Source organism: Rhagoletis zephyria, unplaced genomic scaffold (assembly GCF_001687245.7).
Source record: "Rhagoletis zephyria isolate East Lansing unplaced genomic scaffold, Rhagoletis_zephyria_1.1 Rzeph_scaffold_02126, whole genome shotgun sequence".
NCBI lineage: Eukaryota > Metazoa > Arthropoda > Insecta > Diptera > Tephritidae > Rhagoletis > Rhagoletis zephyria.
In genome coordinates, this window is record NW_016159210.1 from 1 (window position 1) to 26,904 (window position 26,904).

The following is a 26,904-nucleotide window of genomic DNA, read 5'->3' on the forward strand; positions in this document are numbered from 1 at the left end:
TCGGAGCGCATTTATTTAAGTTGGAAAGCTGGGTTTGCCGAGATTAACTGGCATACGGAGCGCTTGCAAAGACAAAGCTTATTGGAAGCAGAAAAAATATACATAACTACTCTCCTTTATAGCTACATATGTATGTAGGTACTAAGTACCAATATGCATCAGAGACGATGTTTTCTTTTTAAACACGATATTTATTTATGGGCTCGTTGCTGCTTTGGGCAGTTTGCCAAATACCTGGTATTCCAAATTTAAGTAATGACATGGGTACATGTTAAAGTATGTTTCGGTTACGAGACTACAAGGAGGATAATCAGTTGCATTGAACGTCTGAGCATGATCGGGAACGTCAGCAAAATTATTCGCCATTTGAAAAGTTCCAAATAATTAAGCATGTACTTAATTGTATTCAAAGTAGGCGAGTGAAGTGATAAAATAAGCACAAGTTACATACTGTTAGGCGCTTAAATTGCTTATAAAAGACATTTTCACATATGATATTGACAGATTCTTTACTCAGTAAAAATTCACTGGTTCAAAGAGGCATTTGCGTGCCATGGTGAGTCATTTCATTAGTTGTGTGTGTAGGATTTTTCAGTTATCTCATAAAGAGTTCGAGTACTATGATGCCAGAGACAAATCAGAGACAGTCAAGTCTATCTTACGACATACGCACACGTGTAAACAGTTATGCGGCACTGATGCTGGATAGGAAGCTTAATACGAAATTGCCTTCAAATCGTTCAAATCAAAATTTCATTGACCTTATCTACCCCGTTCTAGCACTTAACGCCCAATGTTCGTATATGGCTAGGCGCAGTAGTTTTGTCATTAGTGTGAGATTAACAGCCGTTTTCACCAGCAATTTAAATACAAAATGATTTCTTATTTTCTGTCAATTTCCATATAAAATTGAAAATATTAAAATCATTTTTCACTTAAATTGTTTTCGTGATATTGGCTGTTAGGCCGTTAGATATTACACCATGCGACAAAAACCAAAACATTTCGAAACACGCGAAAAAATCAATATGGACACGTAACTAAGGGCAAAAAAAAAGTAATACTGCGTTTTTAGTTTTTCCCTGTGACAACAGGATTTTTTAAAAGGACCTCGAATCTTCAAACTAATGATTTATTCAAAAAATTTTTTAGAAATTCAGGGCAATGTAGAATAACAATATGGGTACCAAATGAAAGAGAAAACTGTGTAGCATTAAAAAAAAATACGAATATGTATTGAGAAGGCCTTTTAACTATTTTCATTTTTTAACATAATAAAGCATGGAGGACAAATCTCGAGGGTGTGGTCATGTATATATTAGTCTTTAAAGTGTATTTTTTTTTTTTGCAAACATAAACATTGCAAATTTTCAAGGAAGTCCAAGGATAAAATTTTAAAAGAATTGAAACTTATTCGTCCTTGTCAATAATCATATTTTTTAAATTTCTAAGTCCTCTAAAAAATCCTTACATCAGAGCGAAAAACTCAAATCGAAATTTACTTATATTTGGCAATTTTCGCAAGTGTATTCACTTTTTGTTGTCTAAAATTTACCGTCGCACGATGTTATTATATCGATGGCAGAAATCTTTTCAAGAACGCCCTACTTCAGAATTTTATTAAAAAATACCCTATCTCAGAATTTGGTTGAATAACGCCCTATCTCAGAATTCGGTTCAAAAACGCCCTATCTCAATCTCTAGATAGAGCGTTGTTGAAAAATTTTTTGAGATAGGGCGTTTTCGAACTGGCTGCCGAGATAAGTCGATCTTCCACTCAGCCATCGATATGATGGCTTATCATATTATAGACTGAGAAATATTTTAGCCATTTTGAAAAGATAGGCATGGATTTTTTTATAAGGTGGATGAAGTGCGGATTTTTGTCCGTTTACTGATTCCATTTGCGGATACTTTGACGATCTGTTTTCCCACTAAAGTGTGCGGCAAAAACGTATGTACAGACAACTACCGAAAATTGTTTGTGAAGCGGATACGTTTCCGGCTGAAATTTGTCTGAATGAATTTTTCGTTCAATAAGCTTTCCTTCTGCACTTCACAGATACTTTTTCAAGGTTCAAACGCAATAAAATAAAATTAGGAAGCGGCACACTCCTCTGCACGGTCAGCCACTACCGACTACGCATGCATGCTTTCAAATGTTTAGCTTGAGCAAATAAAATAAAATTATTGCTTTCAAATGACATCATCTTTTACGAACGTTTCGAACGTTTTCCGGATACGAAAATTGATGATAACTGTCGGAGTTTTTTCTGTGCGTTTTCGGATACGGAAAATTGAACTAAACTGCACTGTCGGCAAAATATACGTTTTTTTGCTGGCTGGGCTGATTTGAACAGTCAAATACGTGCGTAATAAATTGTTGTATGAAAATATTATTTTTAAATACGAACATTTTTAAACGATAATTAAATATAAAGTATTCATTTTTACTATGCATTATTTCCCTCAGTATATATAGTTATGTACATACACATATGGCTCAATCCATGACAAATCGACCAATGCTTGAAATCGACCATTCTTGATTTGGTCAGAATTTTTCTTTAATGAAGTTTTGCCAAGGAGAAAAATTAATTTTATTTCGAAAGTTATGCAATTCCTGCAGATACTGAAATTTTAAAGGTGTTTTTTTTTACCATATTAGTTTTAAAACTTTGAAAACCCATTTCTCTAAATAAAGTTATGTGAAAATTTTTTATTAAATTTAAATTTAGGTTTTAATTTAGTAGTTTGCAATAATTTGTTTTCAAAGTTCAAAAATGCATATTTAAAAAAAAAAACACTTCTTAAAAGTTTTATGATCTTATAGGATATGTAAGAGGTATTGAAAAAAAAATGTTGCATACAATTTATAAAAGTTCTTGGTATGATTTTTTAATTATAAAAATCTGTATTTGTTTTTTATTTTTCCAATTGTTTTATATATTTTTTTTTTGTATATAGCCCCAAGCATCAAACATTCATATTCAAAAAAATATGGGTCCGGGGAAATTGTGAAATTTCGAACTCAGGATTTTTTTTTTTTATTCTCTTTGGCCGAATTTTGTTATATGTTAAAGAAAAGTACTGACCAAAATTCAATCAAACTAAAGACGGTGGATTTGAACCGTTAGACGATTTGACATAGAATGACCCATATTCATACATACATACATATACATATGCAAGTATTTAGTTGAAACCTACATAGTTTCAAATGCATTCTTATTAGATACTTTCTGAAACAATTTTATGAAGTAGAGTGTAAAACCAATTCAATAACTAGACTGTAGTGTAAACACGACTTAATGAAATTCGCATAACAAATATACATTGGGCCATTAATATGGAACTCATTGCACTCACCTTTATTGGTCGCTTTGCACCATTCGCTTTCAAATTTCCTTCTTATCCACTCCACATACATACATATAACCCTGCTTATGGCGCCAACAAGGCTCATATTCCTGTGCAACTGTTCTGTGTTAGTTCGTTTCAGCTCAGCGGGCCGGTTGAACGATAAGTTCTCAGCATTTTAAATGTAGAAAATAAGAAAAAATATATTTAAAAAAAAACTAGTTGTATCAAAAATAAAATAAAATCTGTAACTTACAAATTTTAGTTAAGTCTTTGCAAGCAAAGACGCTTACTAGTATATGTGTGTTTTAAATATAAAAAGAAAATAAAAAAATTAAAATTAAAAAATTAAAAAAATCGGACCTACTAATTAAATTAAGTAAAATTAATTTATAACAAAGTTGTCTACTTAATAAAAATAAAAATTTTTATTGCGAAAAGTAACAGTGATAAAATTATCTAATAACTACAAAAATTAACCTAAAAATAATAATAATATTTTAAAATCGACCAAACGCTTTAGAACTAAACTGCAGTTTATAAGCTAAAAAACTGCGCTCAAGGCCAGAAGAGGGACTACGTTTTACAAATATTAAAAATCAAATAAAAAACTTTGATAAATAGAAGCATTTAAGGTGAGTTTTACTTTTTTATTGTAGTGCTTTGTTTTTACAATAAATTAATTGCCGCTTATGTACATTTATGTTAACAGTTACATGTAGCGAATTAATGCTGCCGCGCAAAGAGAAAATCATACTCGCCATTTGCTTGCTCTTTTTGGATCTGTTTCGTTTGTTAAGCTTTTTCGCTAACGGAATTGAACCTGTGAAATGTAGACAGATTATTGATAGTCACATTTTGGCGGGAATTTATTGTGGATGTTGCTGTTATTGGTTTATTCCATTTTTTTTTTTGGGAAAGTAGTGATGTCTGTGACAATTAAGGCGGCATTAGCGCTATTAAAAAAAAAAATAATATATTTTCGAGAATTGCTTCAAACTGCAAATAACTTCGTATGTGTCTATAAGTATGTATACAAATGTATGTATGTAAACGTATTTTAAATGTCTTGCATGATTTCTATATTTACTTTTTTTGGGCATAAGATTTTTGCTTGGCATAAGATTTAGAAATTTTTTTAATGCAAATTAAAATTAGCAGTCGAAATAAGCCACTTGCGATTAAATATAATTGGAACATCGAGCTTTTATGTACTACAGTATACATATCTATGTACATTAGAATGCCTCACCCAAAAAAGTGTCAGTTTTTCAACCGGAATTATAAAATTTATTATACTTTAAGACTTCCGCCAAAATATCCGGAAAAATATTAAGATTTACGAGAGATACACCAATTTGAGAATATCCCCAAAAATCTCATTATTTTTATTCCACTGATAAAATGTTTAAACATTTTAGACATACCTTTTTAGCTTAAACTCGTAATAGAAGAGTGTTTTTAAATATTTTTTAAAACTAATTTTATTTAGAAAAATTTAGATTTTTGGAGATATTTTCAAAATTTTTCCAAAATATTTTGGTGGAAGTCTTAAAATATAATAAATTTTATAATTCCGATGGAAAAACAGTACCGATACTTTTTACGTATGGAGAATGATGCACCCTAATGTGTTGATGTTTTTTAAATATTCGTAAAATTTTTTGGGTATTTTTCTATAAAAATATTGTTCATGGTTTAATCAAAACCATATAAATCACAGTTTTAAACCTTATAAAAAATTTAAGAAAATTCAACAAATTTTCATCTAAATATCAACTTTTTAATGTGAATCTTTGGAGTGATTTTTGAGTTTTTTTTTTTTGGTGACGGATTTTCTAAAGATTGAGATTAAAAAGTTAAAATTTTGATGAAAAATACACTTTAAAAACGCATGAGATCTGATAATTTTTCTTCCTATGTACATCTGTATACAACTTTAGGTTTTCTTAGTGCCTTTGCAACGGTGTATCATTTATATAAATCGTTAATAAAGTTTTCTTTTTATTTTCAGAAATAAGAGATTTACAAAATGAGTGACAAATTTTATGGGTAAGTTGGTGAAAAAACAGAAATAACATTTTTGGAAAATTTAATTTAATTATTTTTCCTGGCTAAACAGCGGTGTTTGGCTGATATTGGAAGCTTAACTCATTTCCTAATCTAACCTCAATTTGAGCTTAGACCTTAGCTTTGTTTTTCACTTACACAAAATTCAAAAAAAGATTACCAATTTTTACAGGATCAGATATTTTTCAAGCCCCTATACAATTAAATTCGTATTAAAATATTTTATGTCATTGATTATTTTTGATGTTTAGATTAAAAAAAAAGAGTGCATCGCTACTGCGAGTAAATTCCCTGCTTCGTCAGGTGTAAGTTCAGCCTCTAATGTTCTGTAAGAATCCTCGTAATACTACGTCATTTATTCTTGAATAAGCTCATGCATTCCTTAAAGCGTTTTAAGTTACATACATATATCTTTCTATAAGCGCTTTGGAAAGGCCCACACCTGGTGGATAGTCCATAGCGATTTCTGAGAGCTTCTTTCTCTCGAGTGCCTCTTTTTATAAGCCACATAAGGGCTCCAGGGCGATAAAGGGAGTTGGATGCTACTTTCCGTGGAAGTTTATCGACAATCTCATTTCCTTCAATACAAATGGCATTCGGAACCCAGAGGGTCCAAACTTGATTGGTCAGACCAACAGTGGACAGCGTATGAAGGCACCCAATAAGATCTGAAGATAGCTACTTGGCTATCAGTCAATATCTCAATATTCTCATTCTGGTAGTTTCGCTTGAGATTGAAGTTCGCGCATCTTTCTATAGCGAATGTTTTCGCCTGCAAAATGGAAATATGTTTTCACTTAGGTTCCGAGTATCTCAACTTCGGTCCAAATATACATTTCTACCTATTCCAGTACCTTCTTCAGCCATCATACCTTATTGTAAAATTTAACTACGGATGCATGGTATCTCTCGCTTCGGTAGAATATCGTTCTTACCACGATTCTGAAATCCTTCTTCCCTGGTACCAGTCATCCTTAGGAGAGCCCTCTTCGCTTGAGACTGGATATGAATTTGAAGAGGTGTAAGGCATCGAAAAACTTCCAAGGATGCTGTTTTACTTGATCGCTCCAAGCTGTGTAGTCCTATCAACCTAAAAGATGGCTGCGTATAGATCCACCTTAATATTTTTGGGGAGCAGCCCCATTTTTTTTTTCTTTGCCAATATTTCTTTGCAGTTTGCTCCACGTGTGTTTTTCAGAGTCATTTTTGGTCTAGTATGATACGTACTCACAAATTTAACCTCCTTCAGGCACATGTTTCTGACATCTATCAGAATCGACTTCAGACCGCCAGGCCTATATTCCCCTGGAAACTAATTTACATTTTAATCGTTCACAACTTGCTCTATGATTAGTTTAACGGGCACTGGATTCTGCCTAAAGTTATTTGATAATAATTAAAAAATTCGACACCAGACCTGAAGCAATGGACGGGTGTGTTCTGATGCTTGGTCCGGAAGGGTCTTTCGGCACCCAAATTCCTCTCACAGAGAAGAGTCAAGAATGTTCCCACAAAAGCACCAAACGGGAACAAAAGTATTGACAGCAGTTTGAACGGAAACAAAATTAGAACAAAATGTTCGGTAACGTTTCCGCAAAGAACAAAATGCGAATAAAACTCTAAGGAACGTTTTCAAGAAGAACAGAATGAGAAATAAACTTTCGGGACGTTTCCAATGGGAAAAAATGAGAAAGAAAATATCGAGAACGTTTTCAAAGAAGATTAAACAAGAACAAAAGTCTGGGGAACGTACTGCTAGAGAACAAAAGTTTTGAGAACTTAAAGTTAAAAATGAGAGGGGCGAATTCGTGTTAGGATGAAAAAACGTTTCAGTGAGAACCACGATTGTTGATTCCAAGCCAGAGGAAGGCTGAACCATTTGAACATCCAGATCATTTATCATTACAATGAAATGTTCATTTATGGAACAATTTTTTAATTTTCAGTGCAAGAAAAGTTCGTGTCTTAAGTCCATTGTTGATTTAATTTGCATATTTACCTTTCACTTCTTTTTTAATTATTCAACCAATGAACGCTATGTGAAAAATTTTGTTCTCGCTTCCATTTTTCGCGAGTAGTACAGAAAAGATTTGTACACAAAGTTCCTTAGACTTTAGTTCCAAAATTGTTCTTCGAGACAAAGTTCCTTAGACCCTTTTCCGATTTAGTTCTGTGCCAAAAAGTTCCGGAGATTTTTGTTCCCATTTCGTACTCTTAGAAATGTTCCCAAAGTTATTGCTCCCATTTTGTTCTTTTTGGGAACGTTTCGCAGGGTTTTGTTCTTATATAATTCCCATTGAGATTTTTGTTTTGATTTCGATTTTGGTTTGCAGCGTTCTTGGGAACAAAACTACATTTAGTTTAGATAATACATTTAGATCAATCCTGGTTGAAAGGGCATTTACTACTGTATTGGTTCGTTCAGAGAGAGGTCCATAAGTCTTCCCACGTATTTTATGCGTCTCTCCAACAAATAAATCGAACTGACCCCTCTTCACAGAAGAATGATTAGATTACAACAGATTGTAAAATTTACAAGTCCCCTTCTCTTCACTTTAGTATCTTCCCAACCGACGATGCGGCTTACTCCAACTACGCTGCTGTACTTCATCAACAGCAACAGCCAACGCAACCCCAACAGCCTGATCTAAACTCATGCACTGCCGAAGTATGCAATTATTACAACTCGACGCCTGCCAATACTAATAGCAACGTTGCCGCCGCCACAGCTGCTGGTAACACAAATGGTTTCAATGCTTCCGTTGCCGCCACGCACAGTCGTCTGATTGGACCAGCATTGCGCTACTACGGCAGTGGGGGTAATCAAGCGTGTAACGGGCAGCAGCAGCAGCAACAGTTGATCTACAGCGGCGGACTTATGTCCCAACATACTGCTCTAGCTGATAATGCTGCATACACTATTCCGCCTAGCGCTCTAATAGCCGCTGGTCCAAGCTGTAGCGGGGCCGCAGCCACGATATCATACACTTATAATCGCAATCGCTATATGCCTTATAGCCGCACCACCAACGCTACGGCAACTGCAACATATCCACTTAGTAGCACGCTTGCATTGCAAACAGCTATGCCGAGAGGTGGCAGCAGCAGCCTACCAGTCACCACCGCTATGAATGCCAACGCACAACAGAATTACTCTACATACCAGCAATTTGCGAATATTTATCAGAATTATCCGAATTTATTTGGTGGCCCACCGCTTATGGGTGGTAGTTCAGCGGCAGCGGCAGCGGCAGCTATTGCTTCAGCTGACAGCGGCAGCATCAAGAATTCTAATACTATGACAGAGATGAATAGGCGCGCAGCAGTGTCGAATGTCAATGGTGAGACGGTGGCATGTAGCGCGGGCACGCGTCGTGTTGTCAGCGGTGCCGCGGCGATCGCTGTTGCTGCAGATGCCAATACCACTGCGATTACGGATGCTAATAATAATGGTGTAGTTGCTGTGGTAAATGGCGAAAACGGCTGTCAGGTGTGCAGTAGCAGCAGCAATCAGTCGGTGACACTACAAATTACCAATCTGGATTATACTATGGAGGAAGCGAGTTTGCGTAACTTCCTAATGGGACAGTTGAAACCAATAACTCCGGTGCTTTCCTTGACCTTCGAAGGGAATTCTTATGCCAAAGTCACTGTACCCGATATGTTTGTGAGTACTTACGCTGCCATAATCGGATAGGAAAAAATACTAAATCGGATCTACTTTCAGTTCGCAAAGCAGGTGGTCTCGAATTTGCATCGCAAGAAAATCGGTCACAAACGCATGTTGGTCTCGTATACGCGCGACTCTTCACTCACGGAAATCAATACGTTGCGTTGTCAAGTAGCTGGACTGCTTAAGGTGAGTTTAATTATTTCCATTCCAGGGTCGATCCATGTACCCAATGGTTGGAATCCACCTTTTTGATTTGGAATAATTTTGGTCAGAACTTATATTTATCTTATAACAAAGTTATGCCAAAGGAAAAAATTTGAAATTTTTTTCGAAAGTTAGGCAAAATTCTAAGTTTTACAATTTCCATGTTTCAAATTTCGATGTTAGATCGAAAGGTGTTTTTAAAGATGATATTTGAAAGTATATAAAATATATACTAAAAAGATCAAAAAAATTTAAAAATTTTGGAGTTTTAGGAAATTGCAAAAGCAAAAAAAAAATTTACACAATTTTTATACAATACCTCTTTTACTCTGGCCATAAAGAAGAATATATATAAAAATACGGGGAAAAAATTTTAAAATTTCATAAAAGCCGAAATTTATAAAACTCTAAATAAAGTTATGTCAAATAATTTTTATTTGATTCAAAATAATTATTTTTTCCAAGGTTCAAAGCGTTGTATGTTTAAAAAACACCTTGATTTTTAAAAAAATATATAAAAAAAAACTTCGAACTTTAAAAAATCGTAAAAGCATAATCAAGCAAAAAAATTTTGCAAAATTTTTTTTATATAATATCTGCCTCTAACTGATTTTAAAATATCCTGAAATTTTCAAGATCTATTTTTTAAGATATGAATTTTTGAACTTTCAAAAAAATATATATTTTGTGCCAAACTTTAAATAAAGTTAAAATCACAAATTTTTATTTGATTAACATTTATTTTTAATTTAGTTTTTTTAAATAAAAATCTTGAAAATTGCAGGATCTTCTAAGACCAGTGAGAGCTATTGTATAAAAAAAAAGTGAGCCAAAAATTTATACATATAAGTTTTTTCCTTTACGATTTTGGAAAAATTTTTAAATTTTTTTTAGATTTGAGGGATTCACAACGGCGTCGTTAGTCTCGTATTGTTGTATGTCGCAAACTTTAAAAGCTTAAATAAATGTTTAGAGAACTTGAAACCACAACCAACAATTTTTTAACACTGAAAAAATACATAATATGACTTTGATGGTATTTTTCGTACCCCTTAATATATTTTTTAGGCGCTAAAGTTTACGACATAACACAATACGACACTTACGACACTGATGTGAATACCCCAATTGTTTTTTATATCGTTCCAAATATTACCTTCAAAATTTCAGGACCTTTTAAGATCAGTAAGAGGTATGGAAAAAATTGAGCCAAAGACTTTTATCCGATTTTTTAATATCGAAATTCTGCAACTCTTTCTTTTTAATCATAAATACCACTTTTAAAACGAGACGATACTAATAGTTTTTAAGACATTCAAAAAATAAACTAAAAATAACCGGGAAATTATGAAATTTTAAACTTTCCAAAAAAAAAAATGTTATTTTTTCCTTTGGCAGAACTTCGTTATTGATATTTAAAAGAAAACTTCTGACCAAAACTCATTCAATTCAAGAATGGTCGTTTCCAACTATTGGTCGATTTGACATAGATTGTCCCACCTGGTAATCTTAACGCCGGCTTTACCGAGAAGGTATACAAAATTACGAAGCTCTTGTGCCAGACTGTTGAAAAATCGACGATTATGTAGGTTCAATATATTAAAAGGCCAAGGACTACTCCACTTCAGACTAAAAAAACTTCTAGCCATCCCAATGACCAACGGCTTTGAAAACCTTACCCATTGCTATCTCCCGAGAGATATGTATGTGCAAGTACTCAGGCCGTCTTCCTCAATAATTTTTAAATCTTTCTTACTCTCATTCGTCATTTCATGCCCATAGGATGTACCATATTACACATTGCCAATGTATAAGTTCCGCGAGCTCTTCCAGGCGCGTTTTAAGACTTCAATAAGCGTATTAGATCTCTACAAAATGCCCGATATTTGTACGATAAGCGTCGATGAGAGCGAAGAGAAATTCATCAGCCTACAATCGGGCGTCATAAGTTCGTTGGAGAACTCACCGTTAATGGAGGGCCTGCAGCATAGTGTACCCTATTGTACTGCGCATTTCAAGCGTGAGCAACATAAGGGCTGGGCTGAGCAGGACATTGAACCGTTACCGAACGTTTGGATGACCATAACGGAAATACAAAAAATTATCTATCCACTGTTGAAGAATCACCCTGGCGATGTACCGGTCGCCACGTTGGTGCACTGCATTTCCGCTCAAATGAATACCGAAATAACAGCAAATGAAAATGGTGTCAACTTAGAGCACTTGGTATGCTGTGTGCAGGGCATACAGATACAGGTCAACAATTTTGGCATTAAAATTTTAGGCTGGTTGAAGTTGGATAAGGAAAATTACGCGAATTATAATGGTTCGCTTAACGCTGGTGTTGGCGCCAGCAGCGCTAGTTCAGCAACACTGGAGCGTAGTTTGTATGCCAAGTCTGCGTGCTCCATTAGTGATCCACTGTATCAGATTTCGCGTGAGGTCATAGAGCTGGTGAAGATGTCACCAAAGTCTACCATGAAGTTCAATCGCTTCATACCAGCCTATCACAATCATTTCGGCAAGCAATGCCGCGTAGCCGATTATGGGTACACCAAGTTAATCGAACTATTCGAAGCGCTCGCCACCGTCGTGCAGATCATCGGCGATGGCGAGAATCGGCTAATCACCTTAACACATCGCACTCAACTGCGACGCTTCACCTCCGACTTGCTACGCATACTACGCGCTAACGGCAACAAATCGGTGCTATTGTCGCAATTGCCAACAATCTTCGCGCTCACGCAGAATCGCAGCTTCGATGTGACCGACTATGGCGTATGCGACATACGCGACATCTTGGACGGTTTGGCTAATTCGAATGTTGTCGTAATGTCGCGTGTACAAAACGGCGATGATATGCTTATTTCGATGCCGAAGCGCAAGCAAACCAGCGCTGAGCTGGAGAAGACCATTCTCTTTGCTGGCGAAATGGTGGAGCTATTCCGTAATGCGCCACAATATACCATACTATTTCAGAAATTCGTACGCTCATATCACTATCACTTCGCCTATCAGTGCCGGTTGAGCGATTATGGTTTTCTGAAGTTAGCCGACCTGATGGAGGCCATACAGGGCGTGGTGGAAATGGAACATACCAGCGATGAGGATAAGAAGATCTATTTATCACCGAAAGTCGCACGTCGCGTCTTCGCCGAACAATGTGAGGAGCTGGTGCACGAGTTGACTGGTTCGGCGCAAACTTGCATGCAGTTGGATGAGATGCTGAAGTTGCATAAAAAGAAATTTGGCTATCAAATACTACCGCAAACGTTGGGCGTGCGCAGCATCTCCGAAGGCATCGAACTGATGCCCCACATTGAGGTGAGGGAAGCACACACAACAACCCAGGTGAGTGAGAATATTTGTTTAACTTTTTCTTTATTTACAGTTAATTGAAAAAGAGAAAGTGCTATGGATTATTTGCCATCGTGATGATAACAAATTCCGTAATCAATGCTACCGCGCCTGTAAGCTTGTCTTGGCGCACGAAGTTAATTTACTCAATACGAGTAACGGCAATGATTCCAACGACGGCGAGGCAAAGGAAAATAATTGCAAAAGCTACACTTTGAGCGCTTTGATTGAAGACTTCAATAAAAAATATGAGGAACACATCAATGAGAGTGAGGTTAAGGCCATGAAACAGAAAATTGAGGTAAGTGGCAACTGCCAGTTGGCTTTCTTTAGAGCGATTTAGAAAGAATTTACCTAGTATTTTTCTTGTAGATCTTCAAAGAGCAGGAAGTGTCTTATGTGCGTAGCACATCATTTCTGAAGTTTTTACTGAGCATTATTCGTTTACTGGAGAAGAGAACTACAGTTTTGTTGACTGAAATCAAGAACGCTTTAGAATGTGGCATTACAACTACCTTCGAATTCGGTAGGTGGAAATTTACAACGGCGTGTGGGTGAAAAAAATGTCTTCCTTGAAAAAACTAATTGCAACATGACGAAGAGTACTCAAAAATTTAGACTCGATATGGCTTGCAAAAAAGCCCTACTGGTGATTATTTTCCAACCCTGTTGGATTACTCAGCAAATTAAGCCCAAGAAAATACGAAAGCATGTCTGATGAGGATCAGTTTTGGCCGCAAAAGCGGCTTGAGATGTTGTTGCTTAGCTTTAGAAACTCCCAGGCCGATTTCCCTATTTTACACAACAGGCTATCCAGGGCTTGTAAATTCTGACATATAGATAGATTGTGATCTGGATTAAAATATTGAACATTCTTTGAAAAGGACGTCATTTTAAATATATTGAAAATTTTTTGAATTTTTTGAAATTTGACTTGTTTAAAAAGTTAAGTTCTATGTACTTTAAATTTTGAGTTTATCGAAATTTTACAATGCGGATGATAAATGAGCGATATTAAAAAAACTATACTACGAAAACATTTTTAAATGGTTGCCACCTATTTAAAAAGTCAAATTTAATTTTTTTTATTAAGTTGAATGAAATATAACAACAAGGGTGTAAACGAATGAGGTTAAAGAAAGCTTTATTTTGAAAATGTTTTGAATAGGGTTGCCAACTGTTTAAAAGCTCAATCCCATTTTTTCCTATATTAAATAAAGTATAATATATATGAGTATCAATCGATAGAGGTATAAGAAAGCTTTGTTTCCAAAAAAATGTTAAATAGGATTGCCACCTGGTAAAAAGTCAAATTACGTAAAAGTCCGCAAGTAAAGTTAAACAAAAAAAAAAACAATGATGGCAAGTAAAACAAAAGATGCATAAGAAGGCTTTATTCCGATAATTTTGAAAGTCGTAGGCACCTATTTAAATGTCTGATTAAATTTAATCAGTTACCTAAATGATGCATTACAATATGGATGTCAGAAGAAACAGGTTAATAAAAGAATTTTATTTTTAGAACTAGCTACGCATTCATATAAAATGAGAAAGAAACAAGAATTATGACACAGGTTCTGCAATTGACTTCCGAGTGAATTTCAACTAAATTCAATTTGAATTCAAATCGACATTGCTTGAAATTTAATCAGAAGTGAATTGCAGAACTTCCCTTTATAATTTTTTAATTAAAAGTCCACAAAAATGTGGATACTTCAGGTAAGCGTAGGAAGTGAAGTAATATCTTCTGTAAGCGATCCTTCACGAATAAATCACGGTTGATGGTCTCGATGTCACGAATGAATTGCTTCTCGTGCCACAATACAAACGGCTTTGTAAATCAGTCACTGGCCTTTATTTTTTAAGGCCTGTATGTAGCTCTCAAGAAAAGCAAAAACTCCATATAAAATGACGTACAGGAAATGGCTAAGAAATCTTCTTGAGTCAAATTTCCTTAAGGGCATAAAAATTTCTTAAGGAATTTGCAACGCTTTCTACTACGGTTTTCTAAAGTTTTTGTAAATAAAGAGCACAAGGAAACCCAGGCTTGCAACAGAAATATATGCCCGTTCCATTATTTCTTGAGGAAAGAGTGAGGCAACAGGCTGTGAAGTATCAAAAATGTCAAAATTCCTTGGACACACACACACACGAAATAATGGCAAATTTTTTTTGACCGTTTTCTTGAGAGCTGCATACAGGGAATTCAATCTACTTATAAAAATCATTTGTATAAGTCGTAGTAATCTTTTATTTCCCAACACCTTCTAAACTGCGAAAAATGTTAATGACTTTCGTACGAATGATTTAAAAAATAAAAGTCGGTTACTGATTTATATTGATAACTTTTAAAAGTAAAATTAACTGACTGATTTTTATTGATGAATTTTATAAATAAAAGTCTTCAGTAACTGTAAGACATATAATATAAAAATCAAAAATAATTGTTATTTTTTTAATTTTGCATAAAAATTGCAAATAATTTTTTTTTTTAAATTTGAGTCTCGGTGAAAAAAGAAATCGATTAGTATGTATCACTTAGTTGTAGAACATTTTCTTCATGGTGAATTTTTCCATGAGAGTTTTCATCAATAACTGTTGTTAGGTCCCTGCCTAAAATTACGTGTAGGATTTCTCCTGTCTGAGTTTCGCCGCCTGTTTCCAACTCCTTTCTCTCCCAAACAGACTTTCGCCATCACTGTGCAGTCGTTGAGGCGAGTAGAATTTCCTAAGTTCCAATCTTCAGGTATCCATCCGAGATCTTTGTAGGACTTCACTGGTCTAATTGAATCATAGCCCGTATACCACAACTACTATTTTGTTCGAGTCCAGCTCTTGGGGCTATAATTTGTTGAACATAAACCATCAGAGACAAAGAAATGCCACTTTCCGCATCCTAGCCTTTTGCTTTGAATATAATTCTTCTTTATGAAAACTACTTCACAAGTCATGGATTTAGAGAAACATTTCGAAGCATCCGTCAAGATTTATAGCTTTGATCATTTTCCTCAAATTTATTTTTGGGACATCCGCGGAACCTAAAACCAGTTTTTAAACCTACAAAAAATATCTAAATATTTTAAAATTTTATAAAGAGCTTAGCTTTACAGTTAAAAACTTCAATGTTCTTACAGGTTTCCCAAATCTGTTCTCTGTTGTATCAGCCTACACCGATATCTTTGTGGTGAACGCGGGTCTTACCCAAGAACGCAGTGAAATTTCTTTGCAGCCTAATTGCGAACGTGAGTAACAGTGTAAATTTACTTAAATGATGAATATAACCACTAATTTTTATTTATTTTTTTTTTGTTTACCTCCAAGTCCACATGAGCTCACTCATAAATCGCTCTGGTCTGCTCAACTCAGCAAAGCTACCGGCAGGCAAACAAAAAGCATCACGTCCACTTCGACAGCCGCTTAGCGAGAACAATCATAGTCGCAGCTACAGTCAGCAGGGTCCACCGGCAAAAACGCGCGCACTTTCAAAGCCCAACGAGAACAGTGGCTATCAGCCGGTACAAACTTATAAAAGTAAGATTCCTGTCGCTACATTACAACTACCGACGAAAACGCAACGCGTCGCCGTACCAAAGCAGAAACCACAACCAGCAGCACAGGTGGTACAACCACAGCCGCCGCAACCGCAACAGCTATCACAACAACAACAGCAGCAGCAAGTTATGCAAGCTCACCAACAACAAATGCAAAAACTCACCTATGACTCTAACCACTTTGTACCATTAACCGTCCACATGAGCTTTAACGGTAATAACTCAATCTATTCGGTCGCCTCACATAACTCCAGCCTAAATATATCTGCCTCAAGCTCCACCCACAATCATGATAATTCTTTCAACTCTTCCTTTGGTGCCCTTAACAATTCGCTGAATACTTCATCGAATTTGTCTTTGTCGGAGTTGAACTCAAATCGATCACAATTGCAACAGCACGTAGAGCTGTCACAGGTGCCAGCTTCAACTATGCCCCCCAACATGAGCATGGCTACAGCAGCCAATATCCATATGAGCAACAGAACGAAGCTATGGGATCGTCGTTATACGGCTGCTATGGCTGCTGCCGCGGCAAACGCTTCCATGGCTTACCAGCAACAGCAACACCAGGCAACGTTGGCTGAGAATGTTGCAGGATTGCCATCGTTAATTATGTCGACGTCGGAAAGTTTCGCCATGGATGCACACCGGCAGCATCAAGTACAACAACATCAGCTGCAACAACAACAACAACGGCAGCATTTGCAGCAACAGCAACAGCTTCATCATCAGCATCAAGTATTCCAGTCGGCAATGGAACAATCGATGGCGCTTGCGCAGGCCAAAATTAAACAAGAGCCTACTTCTTATGTCGCCGAGCCCATGACCAATATCCACATGTACCCGATGTTTGAACCACCAAAGCCGGATACACCGCCGTCGAATGTGAGTCTAAATTGAAAAAAAAAAATAAATAAAAATAGTGCATGTAGTTTAGAAAATGTTGAGCTAATCGACCAGTAATTGACCGAATCTTTAATCGTCTTAGACCTGTAAACGCAACTATTATATAATATATCCCTCTTTCGTGCTCAATTCATTTTATTCCCAATGAATCGAGGTGCTATTATCCCAGCGCATTTTTAAAGTGATAGCTCTCTTTAAAACTTCACAATGGCAGACTCATCCCTTTTCACAAAAACCGATTGGACATCTTGCTGGTATCATTGGATTTTTTTTAGCTTAGGTTTTCATGTCTTAATCTGCCTAAACTTTAGCATGATTTTGTTGTCTAGACTAAGGTTAACCTCATCTGTAAAATATTTAATTTAGTATATATAGATATATTGTGCCCTTTAGTCTTCTCTAAAAGTGCTTAAGCTGTGGCCACTTCGAGCCTAGACTGCCTTACCCTCGGTGAGAACGTGTAGTGGTGTCTCGCTAGTCATCAAAGATCATTTGACCATAACTCCAGCGTATGTAGATGTCGTCTTAGTCGGCAGTGTCACCTGTTTTTGGTGTCGGTGCTTCCTCACCCGACGTGGTGCGCATTCGTAGCGGAGCCGAGGATCAAGGGAAGTCGAGCTCTCCTGCAGTGCGCAACCAGATCTTGTACCTCTACTGGGGGAATGTTCTTTTGATTCCCCAGCAAATATGTAGTAGCAACGGCGATGTCCATGGGCTTTCTATCCACCCAAAGCGTTGCTTGCACTACCACTAGATCTTGACTTATAAAATCCTTTTGTGTGCTCCCTTGAGGCTCTTTACCTGGCCTCTATAGATCCACGGCTCTTGAATCCGTACCAATCCCAGGTGTTGCATAGTAAACCTGCTCGCAATTACAGCCGAGGTTGCAATCGCGTGGTTCAGGTTGACTTGGGCTACTCTCAAGGGCCCACCTCATTTCTGCTCGTCTAGGTCCGAGAGCCTTAGGATACCGTCAACCTTAGGTCGCTCTCACTTCTCCGGTCCAGCTCGAGCCTTTTCAGGTCTACACCATCAAGCAGCTCATGCGACAAGGGAACCTGCCCCTGTGTAAGAGCCGCTAAATCTTGCTCAATGGGACTCGTGGGTTTGAAGGTTGGGCTGGAAGTGTAGGCGTCTAGCCTATGCGGACTTGGCTGCTGTATCTACTGGAGCAGGGATATTTTCATCCATCTACATTTCAGCTCCCCAGTTTTGTTGCTATTTAGCCATGCCCTCAACTTTACAATATACAAGGAGCATCACTGGACTGAAATACACTCCGCAGAAATCAAGCGGTTGCGTCCTTTAAACACCTCGTCCATTATGGCGTCAGCTCATCCGGATTCAGCCCCTCCGCAAGATAGTTTCTAGGCAACTCAGGAAGCACTACAACCAAGCAACCAAAAAACCTTTTCCCGCGCCATTCTAACTGACTATGAAGAATGGGATCCTTTATTCTTGAAACTAATACAAAGCTTTGCAGAAAACATCACTCAAGACTCCATACTGTCCATTACACTTCTTTCTAAGCTGTTTTAAATCTACATAAATAATCTGCGAATGTAACCCTTAATACAACCTATCGGATCGAGGTGGCGCGTGGGAGGCACCTCACTCTCAATGCTGGAGCGATGAGGATGGTAGAAGACAATGATATCCAATCTTCAGAACTAATGTTCCAATGAGGCAATTCCAGTAAGCCATCCCTTACCGCACAGAGTACTACTCTGAAGTTTGGCGCGGGCTTCCATCCGTTGCTGTCATTATGCATGCTGACGGGTCGCTAATGGACTCTGGCTCTAGACAATAAAAAAGTTGGTAAACTGGCTAGAGCTATTTGTATGGAGAAATTCATTGGCCCACAATTGGCTGTGAGGTGCTGCTCAGACGCGCAGCAGGCTTAAGTTAATCGCGGAAGCACTTTGACTAGTAGCATATTCCAAAATGTTTCTTGATGCCCTGCATAGCGGTAGGACTATGCTTCTGCTAACGTTGTATGAACTTGATTGAGAACTATGGTGCAATCACCGGATTAATTTCCTTAAACTAGTGAGGTACTTAGAAGGCTCATATTAATGAATTCCAATACATATTCATAGTCATGTTTGTTACGGAATAGTCCACAAGACTCCCTCTGATTGAGCTTCAGAGATTCTGGTAACCTTATAAGAGTAGATTGGCTTGCTTGAAAGGGAGGGAGGCACTTTTCCGTGGTAAAAAGGGCAAGCGTAAACATGCCTTCGATTATAAGTCGCTCCTAACCACTAGAAAAAAAGCAAAAACCAAATTGTGGAAAATTATTCGGTTTATTTTTTTTTTTTTATACAACCACTGGAGTCAAACTATTCCCTCTTTTTATCTGGAACTAAAACGCAAATCAGAAAAGCAGGCGCCTTTGAAAAAATATACGTATGTATACGCCGCATTTATAATAAAACGAGTATATTTACCAAGCGAAAGGAAGCCTAAGGAATCTTGAGGCCTTGCAGTTCTTCGAACCACGTTTCAAAATAAAAAAAAACACATACCACCATTCCGGGATACAAAAAAATCTACAGTAATGGTTCTCACTCGATCCCTGCGTTCTATAAGACTTATGATGCGTGAATGGTGTAAATCAATTAGCTATCGCAGCAGAACTTGCCAGGATGACTACGAAGAAGGAGGATTGAATAGTCACTTTATTTAGCGATGCTCAAGTCTGCAGTGAAAGCGACTAAAACTATGTTAAATGAGACTTTTCAGCTAGCCTGGCAAAGACCAAAAGGTGACCTTCCGGATCTCTCAATTTCATTTGGGATAGCAAGTGTAGGAATAAAGGGTGATTTAATAAGACCGCAAATTTTCTTTTATAAATAAACACAACAAAATTTGTCGAATGATTTTTTTTTCGTCACTTGATTTTTGTTCAAGCAACCAATTGGTAAACTGCAAATGGCCTCTTGTCTTCAGTTTCTGTGTCAATTGAATTTTGTAGGTGTGTAAACATGCATAGGTCTTTTATTAATTTCCGGTAAACGGTGCTGGAGGAGAGTTCGATTGCTGTGCACGAGGACTAATTAGGGTTGTCACGGCCTGGCTCACACTTTGTTCCACAGCAAAAATACTTTCGGCCGAACGCCCTGCACGAAAGCGCACGTTCATTGTCACGTTAGGCATCGACCCAGTTTCTTTGAATTTCTGCACCGAAATACACTTTTCATAAAACGTTTGGATCACTTTTATGCATTGTTCAACTGAGTATCGCTCTATGACTAAGTTTGCCAAAGCCTGTAGTGCCAATTGTCTTAAAAAAAAAAACAACAACAAAGATCTGCATCACCCTTGAATCATTCTATATTCAAATATCCTAGTACATATGTACATTCCATTGTTGGGTTAGAAGATGATGTATTTTGGAACGAATTTTCATTATTTTCTGTAAAATTTGGCATGGAGTGATAATAGTTTCAATATTGTGCCATCTTCAATATCATCTTTCAAAAAATGGCTTTGGTCAGCGCTGTTTAGTTTTAGTTATATCCTTGAGCTTTTTAATAAAATCCAAAATCCAAAACACTTTCGATACAGTTTCTGAACCGATGTTGTATTTTTCAGGATATGCCATTTTGGATAGATCCCATTTGGTCACATAACACCGCCGACCACGAAGCGGGACAAAATGCCTTGGTAAGTAACCAAAATTGACACACTAGTAATTACTTGCCAGATTGTGATCGACGAAATTTTTTGTAAATATTATAAACTTACACTTGAATTTGAATCGATTGCAATTAGGTTGGTAGATACTGTAATTCCTGGAAATTTTAAATTTTTAACAGTTAAAGTTTTCTCTAATTTTACAACCTTTTTTATCTTTTTTCTCACTACATTTAGCTCAACATCAAATTACCTGAACTAAAAAATTTCAATGTATTACCAATGGTATTGTCACCCTATACACTCTCTAAAGCCGAAAATATGAAGCAAAAAGTATTTAATTTTGATAATCACGATCGAAAGATAGCCTAAGTAATATTTGTAAGCAAAAGCTCACTCAATTGTTTTTGATTTAGTGAAGAAAAGTGATCTCAAGGTTTGTGCGTCGCTAAGCGTGTCTCCAAAATTCGAATATGTAGCCTTTAAGCCTTTTTAGTTAATGCGCTTTTAAATTGTTTATAAGAAAATTGTAATGTTACCGCGACATTGAATTGAACTGTTCGTATGTGTAGCAAATAATGAAGCGATCAGATTAAAAAATAATATCTAATATTGTTATTGTAATAGAAAAAATAAATAATAAAAAAATACCTCGAAAATGTTTGGTAGGGAACTAAAGATAAACAAACGAAATATTTTAACCATGCTCAATTCATTGTAACAAATGTCTGCTTTTAAATTAGGCAAAAATATTTAAATTTCATTTTTAAATATTATATCTTTTTGTAGTAATGCTTAAAAAAAAAGAAAAAATGTGTCCAAAAATTTAGTGTATAAGCATTTAAGTTAAATAAATAAAACCGAATGATTGTAGTTAGAAAACAAAAAATATAAAAAAAAGATGTGCAGTCAAATTCAAGCAATCAGAGGATGTGTGATGCTTGAAAAAGCTCTGCACTCAGTCAAGACGCTGCAAAAAATGTATGCTTTGTCGTAACTGAATCTACATAGTGCAGCGATGGGCAGGGAGAGCTTTTGCTCTGTACGCGCCTATACAAAATGTATAGAAAGCTTGAAAGAGCTTTGCCCGCGGGCAAGGCGGTGCTTATCAAAAAAGATAAGAGAGGAGAGAGAGAGCGAGGGAGAGCCAACAATACTGTAAAAGAGAGGGCTTAGTATCCGTCACGAAGCTTTTTAAAACTTTCTGCAGATTTTACAAGTATGGTTACATCAGAACATATCCCACCGGGAAGGCTTTTCAAAGCTTTCTTTAAATTTTTTGGTATGTTAAAAGCTTCCTCTGGTCGTCGCAGGTACGGCGCCAGTCGTGGCCAAAACACAACCCATGCAAGAAGCTGTTACGTATATGAGCACTCATAGAGAAAAGGCTCTATCTGGTCGTTTCTGGTTTAGACAGCGCATTGCCCGAGTGCCGAGCTTGTTTAAGCTTTCTCCGGATTTTGTATGGATAAAAGCTTTTTCTGCCCATTACTGGTATAGAGCGGTGATGGGCAGCACCATGCCCGCGAGCGGTGCTTCTTTAAGGTTGAGATTGGTATAGACCGGTGATGGGCATTAGGTTGCCTGCGGGCAAAGCTCTTTCAAGCTTTCTATACTAAATGCCGGTATAGACAGATCCTTTTCTTTTCTAACTTCTTTTCTTCTGTTATTAAGACTTTAAAATAAGTGCAACAAATACTTACCTAAAAATCCGGCGCCACTAATTTAAAGAAAGCATTTGCTAATTCAATGCCGAAGAAACAAGCAGCATTTGCTGGAAAAGCGCGTATCATAACCGGTGAAATGCCGCGATAGAGCGCCATTGGACCATCGGTGCGGATTAATTCTATAAAAACACTACGTACGCCATGCTTGTACTTATCGGAAAGGGCTAGTAGTAAGAGAAAAAATATAGTAGAAAACTATTAGTATAAGAGTAATGAGTAAAGAACTTACAATAGCAGCTATTGCTGTGACTCAATTGAAAGCATGCAGAGATGTACGGAATCGTAGAAAAGGGTTTTCAAGACATCTCGAGCTTTATAGCAAGTTTTGCTTGAGCCCTAGTTAATTTTAAAGCGCTTCACAATGTTAAATTGAAGTATGGACCCTTGGAACCGTGAATTAACAGAAAGGTTGCTTTACGAATTTATAGCCATCCAAGTTCTATAAGGGAGTCACCTACTACGTCGTACCGATACATCTTTTCATCGAGGGAAAGGTTTCGTAAGTGCCCTGAGTCTGACAGAAGAGGTTTTGGAAAGGCATGGGTGCAATTACCGCTTCTTCGATAATGCAANCTTTTGCTTGAGCCCTAGTTAATTTTAAAGCGCTTCACAATATTAAATTGAAGTATGGACCCTTGGAACCGTGAATTAACAGAAAGGTTGCTTTACGAATTTATAGCCAGCCAAGTTCTATAAGGGAGTCACCTACTACGTCGTACCGATACATCTTTTCATCGAGGGAAATGTTGCGTAAGTGCCCTGAGTCTGACAGAAGAGGTTTTGGAAAGGCATGGGTGCAATTACCGCTTCTTCGATAATGCAAGTATTCTTGGGAACTAAAAGCATCTTTTTTTTCGGAAAAATCTTCGATACTATACAAGTATATTCCACCGGAAAGATGTTCCGTTTCCAGCATTTAATATCGCCCATGCGCTGTGGTAAATGATGAAAAATATTTTCGCATAATTTTCAAATAGAAAATCTGAGCTACTATCAGACTTAGCGAATGGGCGAATTTTTGTTAAAAGTTTGGGGTCAGAACATTCCAGGAAAATTAACGTCATCTCTTTGTACAGTCAGGAAACAATAAGAGCTCGATCGTATCTCGAAGGCATAGCATTGCCCTGATTTGGGTACCACGGCACCGCAAAAAGCGACTAGAAAGCGAACCTGGGTCATAACGAAAATAATACGCACCTCCTCTGTCGAGAGCGATGATGATTCAGATATTCGAAAACAAAATAAATGGTTGTAATATGGACTGTAATATAGGAACTTTCTTAAAACGAAAATCAAAAGTTATCTACCAAATAGGCCATTGTGAACTCTTACGAAGCGTGTGAAAAAGTTTTGATCTCAGGTCGCACCAGAAAAATAATAGCAGACTAGTTTCGAGCTACCCCGAAATGATCCCGCACTTGGCCTACAACTGTCCGGTTGCTTCCGAAAAAATATCGTGTACTAGCCCTGAAATAGCCGTGAACTATCGCGAAACGGTCCTGAAAAAGCCACGAACCAGTCCCGAAAGGGTCCTGAACTAGTCCCGAAACGAGTCACAAACTAGTCTCAAACGAGAATTACACCTGACACTGAAATGGTCCTATAATAGTGCTGAGCAGGTCCCGAAGTGGTCCCCATATAGTCCTGAAGAAGCTCTGAAAAAGTCGTGTACTAGTTCTCAAATGATCCCGAAATGTTCCTGAAATAGTCATAAGTATTGCTAAATGGTCCTGAAAAATCTGGAACCAGTACCGGAATGATCCGGAACTAGTCCCAAAATCAACCTCTACTATGTAGTCCTAATCTAGCTCCAAGGATCCAGGACTAAATAGGGGTGAGCTGGCACCGAAATGGTCCCTAAATAGTCCTTAGCAGGTTCCCGAAATGATGCCGAAACGCTCCCGAAATGGTCTTGAAATAGCCCTGAACTAGGCCAGAAATACACAAGATGAACCAATTGCAGATTTTCTGCTGGGTTAACGCAAATTTTAGCCACATCGAGAGCTAATATGTTTACACATTAAAAATATATATATTCGGGAGCACTCTGATCCCTGAAACTGACGCTGTTAGACTGGGCCTGCTATGGAACACTTCCTTTTGTTTTGACATACTGAAGAAGTCAGCCAGGAAAATGTGGATTTTATACACCGCCAAATGATCTTCAGTGATATGAAGACCATTTCTAGGTATTAGGCAGTCGGAAACTTCTTTGTTTCGGCAAAGAAATTTACTTAAGCCAAGAACACCAGATTGGCTAGTTGTCTTAATGAAAAGTACAGTTAAAATAGTCCTTACGATTACACGTTGAAAGTAATCGTCCCTTAGATCACACTGATATGGCTCTTGTTTTTCATGCTTCGTCATGGAAGGGATATGCCAAGAGCGGATTTGTGCGAAAAATCTTTTGTACAGATCTTCTGATGAGTCAAGAATGACTCGTCCGTAAATCTTTCGCACGACAGTCGGCTCTATGTAACGACCCAGATTTACGTACATCTGGCCAAACACTGTCACTGTGGTGGTCTATGAGCAGAGAGGGAAAATAACTGCCGACACAAATTCTAGCCTCACCCCCTTCGTCTACTTATATAAAAAAAAGGATAACTATTGATTTCGTGCGGCAAAGGCTATGTATATCAAGCCTTTAATTCCTATATTGGACGCCGTTATCGTACAATGGTTAGGGTAGGAAACTTCACCCTGCTATTTGAAAAAGTTTTGACAGCCAAAAATTCAACAAATCTAAATGAAGTCCCTCTTTACACTCCTCAAAACAGATGCTTTCAATTTAGCAATGCAACCATGGAAACTTATTAACATATATGTATGTATGTGTATAAAACTCGCACCTGTCTGCAAACGACTCTTGAGTACATCAGGCGGCATACCAACTATCCAATATGTTATGCCAGCCATGCCACCAGCAAATATGGCTGTCAACACTTCCATGTGCAAATCTGGTAATTTTTGCTTGATTAAATCTTGTAATGCTTCATAGGTTGCAAAATATACAGCATTTGCTGGCACATCTGTAAGAATTTGAAGTTTCAATTAAAATCTTACAATTAAAATATTGAACTACATAGTCTCGAGTCGAGTGGATAAATAAAGTGAACCCAAGCGTAGTTTTTTACAAAGTATTTGTATATTTTCTTCCCATCTTTTTAATTTTCTAGGCATAAAAAAGTTTATTCTTCTACTAGTGCTACTATAATAACAATGTGAACATAATAATCGCTTATAATTAAAATAATTTCTATTGTAAAAAAATAAACTATCGCGACTTCGTAAATATATAAGTGCACTGTTGGGATTTTGGTGTTCTTCAGAAAAAAATTCATTAGTCTTTTAGCGAAAGTTTTTTAGTTAAAATAATGCAGCGATCGCATCATAGGCATCATTGGCTAATTCGATGCCAAAGAAACAGGCAGCATTTGCTGGGAAGGCACGCAACATAATCGGTGTAACACCACGATACAGCGCCAAAGGACCATCCGTACGCATAAGATCCTTGAAAACGCTACGCACACCTTTTGGATATGTGCCGGCAGGTGCTGGAAGAGAGGAGAAAAATTAAGTGGTAATAGAAGCATAAATATTTTGAAGGTACCTACATATGTAACTATATATTAATTAGTTTTCGGATTTGTATAAACAATAAAAACATAAATGAATAAAATAGTACAAAATATAATAAAATAAATTTAAATATAAAATAATTAAATTAAATAAAACATATAAATTAAAACAAAATAAAATGAAATAATTTAAACAAAAAATAACAAAAATTAAATTAAATAAATTAAATATAAAATGAGGTAAAACGACTATAATTGAATATTAAAAAAAAAATAAAAAATTTAAAAAAAGTTACAAAATCAGATAAAATGAATACAAATAAAATAAATTAAAAATTTTTGTAAATAAAAAATAAAATAAATACAAACCACAATATATTCAATAGTAGATTAAAAAGTACATACTAAATAAAAAAGATAAAATGAATGAAAATTAAACAAAAAAATAAAACTAGAAAAAANTAAAAAAAAAATAAAAAATTTAAAAAAAGTTACAAAATCAGATAAAATGAATACAAATAAAATAAATTAAAAATTTTTGTAAATAAAAAATAAAATAAATACAAACCACAATATATTCAATAGTAGATTAAAAAGTACATACTAAATAAAAAAGATAAAATGAATGAAAATTAAACAAAAAAATAAAACTAGAAAAAAATAATATGAAGTAAAATAAACAAAAATTGAAAAAAATATCAAAGATAAGATAAAATGATTAGAATAAAATAAAATAAACGAAAAACAATATAAATGAAAATATGAAAAAATTATATAAAGCTAAATAAAACTAAATGTATGTAAATTAAATATAAAATAAAATAATGTAAAAAAAA

At 36.3% G+C, this 26,904-nt stretch overlaps 2 protein-coding genes across 3 annotated transcripts in view; one reads left to right on the forward strand and one right to left on the reverse strand.

Moving 5' to 3' along the window:
- Nucleotides 1-5,069: 5,069 nt before the first annotated feature.
- On the forward strand, nt 5,070-22,454 carry Marf1 (meiosis regulator and mRNA stability factor 1-like protein). Its single transcript, XM_017620352.1, has 10 exons — nt 5,070-5,412; nt 7,990-9,097; nt 9,158-9,289; nt 11,090-12,631; nt 12,699-12,965; nt 13,037-13,190; nt 15,799-15,906; nt 15,986-17,100; nt 20,719-20,790; nt 20,998-22,454. Exons 1-10 carry the CDS (start codon nt 5,393-5,395, stop codon nt 21,130-21,132), a joined length of 4,653 nt encoding a protein of 1,550 aa, XP_017475841.1. The 5' UTR covers nt 5,070-5,392; the 3' UTR covers nt 21,133-22,454.
- LOC108366077 (congested-like trachea protein) overlaps nt 15,219-26,904 on the reverse strand; it is an 18,150-nt gene continuing 6,464 nt past the window's right edge. Inside the window, exons 4-6 of one of the 2 annotated variants that reach the window (XM_017620355.1) lie at nt 25,340-25,519; nt 22,464-22,651; nt 15,219-15,702 (exon numbers count right to left, since the gene is read on the reverse strand). In XM_017620355.1, the coding sequence (XP_017475844.1) occupies nt 22,464-22,651; nt 25,340-25,519 (368 nt within the window). In that variant the 3' untranslated portion in view covers nt 15,219-15,702. Of the gene's footprint in view, nt 15,703-22,463; nt 22,652-25,339; nt 25,520-25,613; nt 26,045-26,904 lie in introns of those variants that run through there. The other variant, XM_017620354.1, reaches the window with a different exon arrangement.

What these genes read in the sequence shown, in the direction of transcription:
- Marf1 (XM_017620352.1), top strand. Translation starts at nt 5,393, where the DNA reads ATGAGTGACAAATTTTATGG. An exon ending in TCACTGTACCCGATATGTTT is followed by an intron (nt 9,098 to 9,157) that starts GTGAGTACTTAC and finishes ATCTACTTTCAG; the next exon opens with TTCGCAAAGCAGGTGGTCTC. An exon ending in AACTGATGCCCCACATTGAG is followed by an intron (nt 12,632 to 12,698) that starts GTGAGGGAAGCA and finishes CTTTATTTACAG; the next exon opens with TTAATTGAAAAAGAGAAAGT.